The sequence below is a fragment of the Sinocyclocheilus rhinocerous genome, unplaced genomic scaffold (genome assembly GCF_001515625.1).
Source record: "Sinocyclocheilus rhinocerous isolate Xijiao unplaced genomic scaffold, SAMN03320098_v1.1 scaffold5497, whole genome shotgun sequence".
Classification (NCBI taxonomy): Eukaryota; Metazoa; Chordata; class Actinopteri; order Cypriniformes; family Cyprinidae; genus Sinocyclocheilus; species Sinocyclocheilus rhinocerous.
The window spans coordinates 29,040-34,338 of NW_015648695.1; the positions used below are offsets into that span (position 1 = coordinate 29,040).

Sequence of the window (5,299 nt, forward strand, 5' to 3'; positions counted from 1 at the left end):
GTACAATTGTTTAAAAGAAAACAATAAGTAATGCACTCAACCGCCGTGGCCTGTATGCACGCTCACCACGCAAGGTGTTTGCTGAAGAAAAAGCATGTTGAAGCTCGTTTAAAGTTTGCTGCACAACATTTAGACAAGCCTGTGAAATACTGGGAGAATATAGTCTGGTCAGATGAGACAAAAATTTTACTCTTTTGATGCCATAATACACACCATGTTTGGAAGTCAAATGGCACTGCACATCACCCCAAAACATCATGGTGTATCACTGGCAAAATTCATATAGTTGAAGGAAGGATGAATAGAAAAATGTACAGAGACATTCTTGATAAAAATCTGCTGCCATCGACCAGGATGATGAAGATGAAATGAGGGTGGACATTTCAGCGAGACAATGATACCAAACACACAGCCAAGGAAACTCTCATTTGGTTTCAGAAAAAGAAAATGAAGCTGCTAGAATGGCCCAGTCAATCACCTGACTTGAATCCAATAGAAAATCTATGGAAAAGATCAGAGTTCATAGAAGAGTCCCACAGAACCTTCAAGATTTGAAGACTGTTTGTGTGGAAGAATGGGCCAAAACCACATCTGAGCAATGCATACGACTAGTTTCTCCACACAGGAGGCGTCTTGAAGCTGTCATTAACAACAAAGGCTTTTGTACAAAGTAATAAATACATTTCAGTAAGCGTGTTCAATACTTTTTCCCTGTGTCATTCCATTTTATTACACAGAACTTAATTTCTGAACTTATTTGTTTTGTTTTCTTTCTATGTATGGATTACTTGGGTTGTTACCGACATCTGGTGAACATTTCATGTCAACAGCACCTTTAGAAATATATTTACTGAGAAAAATGGTTACGTGTTCAATACTTATTTTACCCACTGTATATATTTGAGTTTTAATGGTTTTACATGTTGTCTTAGCCATGTTAATTCTCTTAATCATTTTAATGTGGATGTCTTTAAATGTTCATGGGTCTGCCTGTCATGTGATTAATCACATGACAGGAATCAGGAAGTAGACCAGTATAAACAATATTACATGGATTTAAAAAACATTTTAAATCCATGTAATTCGACCGATAAGGCTGAGCGTTACAGCGGTACTTACACATTAATATAAGATCATACAACATGGTGATTCTCAGTGAATGGCGACTACATGGGGCTAAAATCTGTTACAAAGTATTGTGGTGGTTTTTAAGTAGATGATCTGATAACATTTGCCAGACAGTATCAGTGAAATTCTATTTCCATGATATAAAGCGAGGATAGTCCTGGTCTTCATTTGTAAACATCCTGTCCGTGATGTTTAAGTGCCTGTAATAAGATCTGCTGACTGGACCACTCTCCCTAGCACTTTGTACTTCAGGACAGTGCTGCTCCCACGCCAGGCTCTGATATGCCTAGTCAGGACACATACACTTACAGATGCTGACCAGGATGTGATGGCATGCCAAACTTCTCTAATTTGTGCAGAAAATCCGCTGACATGCTATTCTGACCACAACGCTCTTGTGACAAGATCAGGTTAACTTCTCTGTGATGGTTATTCTCAGAAACTGCTGACACTCTCGACTCAAGTTTCCATCAACGTTAGGTCACCAGTCTGGAGTTGTACTGGTCCAGAGAGAGCTGCACTGTCAAGATAGAGGTCACAGACCTATCACCGTACTGCCTGGGTTTCATCTTCAACTTCTATTAAGCAGCCTCTCCATGTAGGATCAGACCAGTGACCAGTTTAACTTTGCATTCATGTCTGGTGAAACACTCATGGATTAATAAAGGCAAGTGAAGTGGGAATAAGCTTACCACCTTGGGGGACTCCATTGTTTAGAGTCACAGCAAAGGATATGTTTGTTCCTACTCACATCACCTGTGGGCATCTCATCAAAAAGCCAAATATTTTATACCTACTGTATAACTTGGGATGTCATCCTCTACCCTCCCTATCATTGATTTTCTGAAGTTACACCTCCACCTTAGTATTCCTCAGTCTATTCATTATCAACAATATGACAAGAAAAACATACAAAATGTAAAATTTTCTTCTTTTTTTAATTTTATAGGGTCGCTATAGTAACCCAATGTATGTAAATGTGTAGGTGTATATTTTTTTCTTTGCAACAATGTTGAATATCTCAACGTGGTGATGTTTGATAAACAATGATGTGTCACTCATAAAAATTACCACAGACATAAAAGAGAATACTCAAGTATCATCAGCAAATCTTGACATGGCTCAGTGATTTACTGCAGAGCAAGTTGGTAATCAAATATTAGCATAATTTAATGGTGGATCTGATGACAAAGCTGTCGGCGAACAAATTACAGATTCTGAAGATGATGAAAATGAAAATGTTTTGAGAGTAACATATCAAAAGGCTCCCAATCCCCAATATGAGCCAGATGCTGAATGTACCTGGAATGTAAGTGATGATGGTGGGGAAGCAGTTGCTTAAAATGGCCTTCAAAGTTCCAACAGAAATCAAAACATACTTTATTTTATTACTTTGTACTTGTTAATAAAATATCAAAGCAGTTTTATACTACTGGGCCAGTTTAGAAACCCATCTGGGTTAGATAAAGACCTGATTATGTAATAATAATACATATTAGAGTTATATTTAAAAATATCCTGGATCTGCAAAGCTTTATAAAGGCAGTGAATAGCTGTTAAGATTTTGAAGTCCAATTAAGTGCATTTATTGAATGAATTAATGCATTTATTCCCCCCTGTAGCCGTTTGGAGTACTTTTTTATAATGGATGGATGCACTTTATTGGACTTGGACAAAATCTCAACACTCATTCACAGCCATTATAAAGCTTAGAAGAGCCAGGGCATTTTTTAATATAACTCTGATTGTATTTGTCTGAAAGAAGAAAGTCATTTACACCCTACAATAAATTATGGGGTACTTTTTATTTTGGGTGAACTATCCCTTTAAAGCAAGCATGGATCCTCTTGCCCAGTTTCCGAATCTACTGCAGATTTATGTGGTGTGATGAGCTCAAACCTGTAGCAGCACTTCAAAAGCTCCCTGCACATCTCCCTTCTTCTCCAGCAGGTAGGCTGTGGTCTCATGCAGCTTGTGTTTCTCTGTGATCTGTGATTAGACAAGACAGAGATAAGCCTGTCAATTGTGTTGCAGTCAAATTGTCAAGATTATCAAGACAAACGATCCACTGCAAGCCGCCCACTGGATGAACAGTCTCAGACTCAGACTGAGAGCGTGTTTAGGTGAGATTGTTTGTTTGTGAGAGACCATTTCCATAATGAAACATTCAAACATTCTGAAACTAAAGTAAAAAGAGGTTTATGCGGAAGGCAGAGAAACACGAACCAGCATCCATGAATACAGCTGAATCCATGAATACAAAAACAGGGCAGCTGAGAGTGAGCTCAGAGAAAAAAAGACAATACAGACTGACAGAAACACAGCAGCAAGCAGATGGATCTAGATATGGAGACATACACAGAGAGCAGTGAAACAAGAAAAAGGCAAGATGGCAGGACTTTAGAGCTGCTGTATATGCATGCGTGTGTGCAAGGTGTCTGTTCAAATATTTAGCAGGTGCCACTCTTCCTCTGTAACAGTATTGATTCTCTCTTCTGCCTGTCTGACTGTCTCAGCGCTTCAGCACAGCAGATATCTCCCCTCCCTCTATTATTCTCTCATTCATTCCTTCCTCCAGGCATCTTTCTGCCTGAGCCTGTCAACCGGCACTCTAATTACATCAGATTGGCAACCTTTACTTGCTCTATCAGTGGTTTCATGTTGATTGATTAGACAGTGTGTGGTCTCCTAATCGTCAACTTGCTATGCCAAACCTGTAGTATGAGAAGTGAATTCAGTAATCATCTGCATTTCAGTGCAAAAACTGTCTTATTTACTAATAGCCTGCAATCCAGTTTACCAAGACGCCAAACGTGGTGAAATCACACCAAAAAGCACCATGAGTATTGAAGTCATTCTCAATCTTTCACTTTCAGCGTAAACACAACTTCCTTTTATGTAAATTAGGCTCATTATATATAGCGCCTTATTCACAAACTAGGCTATCTGTCTGAGGCAATTAGCATTACGCTACTCAAACTGAATGTTCTCGCCCTTTATTGCACTGACAAAAACAGCTGAAATATTCTGAAAATATAATATTTTAGCTGAAGAGATTTAAATTGACATTCTGAGACTCCATGCGGAGAATAACCGGAAAAATGTACATTCATTATATAAAATTACATGACATTTTTATGACTTTTAGCATTTTATTACATTTCATGCCTTTTCCTTTTTTTCTTATAACAATTTTTTATTTTTTTTTATTCCCAGATATTTGCAGGTTTTATTATGGGAGCCCTGTAAAATACACTGCATTTGTTTATTAAATGATGTGGAAGAGTGTTATAACTGGGCATATCATCACTTTTCACATAAAGAGCCGATCCAGATGCATTATGCAATTTGTGTTTAGCATATATTTACAGGCACATTTAAGCTGATTCGTAGAATTTCTTTAATGAACTGGGATCGAAAACAACACAGAAAATGTGTGCAAAATAAACAGTCAGCAAGTGCAATGTGTCCGAGCCTGTATGCAAAATATGCTTTTCAGTATATGCTGACAAAACTCATTTGAGCTTCTCAATAATATACAAAACATTTGTGAGCCCTCATATTAGCTCTCAAAAAAACATGTAAAGCTAGCCCTACACCTGACGAGAACGGCCACATCAGGGTAAGGAAAACTCACAGGTATTGAACACCGGATGCATAATTCTGTACTTGCATTCTCAAGTTCAAGACTGCAGTTCAAAACAGTGAATCTACAGCACCATACAGGCAAGTGAACAAAGTCATGTCAATGAGTGTGACTATGGCATAAAAAATAGTACAAACAGAAAGATTAAAGCCCATCTATATTACAGTTAGATCCATATATATTTGGACACAGGGACAATTTTTATTATTTTAGCTGCTGACTTTTTCAAGGGACCATAAGTAATTGGACAATTGACTCAAAAGCTGTTTTATAGACAGTCGTGGGCTATTCCTTCGTTAGTTCTACATCAATTAAGCAGGTAAAGGGTCTGGAGTTGATTCTAAGTGTGCCATTTACATTTGGAAGCTGTTGCTGTAAACCCACATCATGCGGTCAAAGGATCTCTCTATGCAGGTGAAACAGACAATTGTTAGGCTTCAAAATCAAAACAAATCCATCAGAGAGATAGCAGGAACATTAGGAGTGGTCAAATCAACAGTTTGGTACATTCTGAGAAAAAAAGAA

The 5,299-nt window shown here is 37.9% G+C and overlaps 1 protein-coding gene across 1 annotated transcript in view; it reads right to left on the minus strand.

The window, feature by feature from the left end:
* Positions 1-5,299, minus strand: part of LOC107710204 (vacuolar protein sorting-associated protein 8 homolog) — a gene marked incomplete at its 3' end in the record, with an annotated part of 94,487 nt that overhangs the window by 19,023 nt on the left and 70,165 nt on the right. Inside the window, exon 37 of the mRNA XM_016514944.1 lies at positions 3,028-3,117. Coding sequence (XP_016370430.1) covers positions 3,028-3,117 — 90 coding nt within the window. The remainder of the gene's footprint in view (positions 1-3,027; positions 3,118-5,299) is intronic.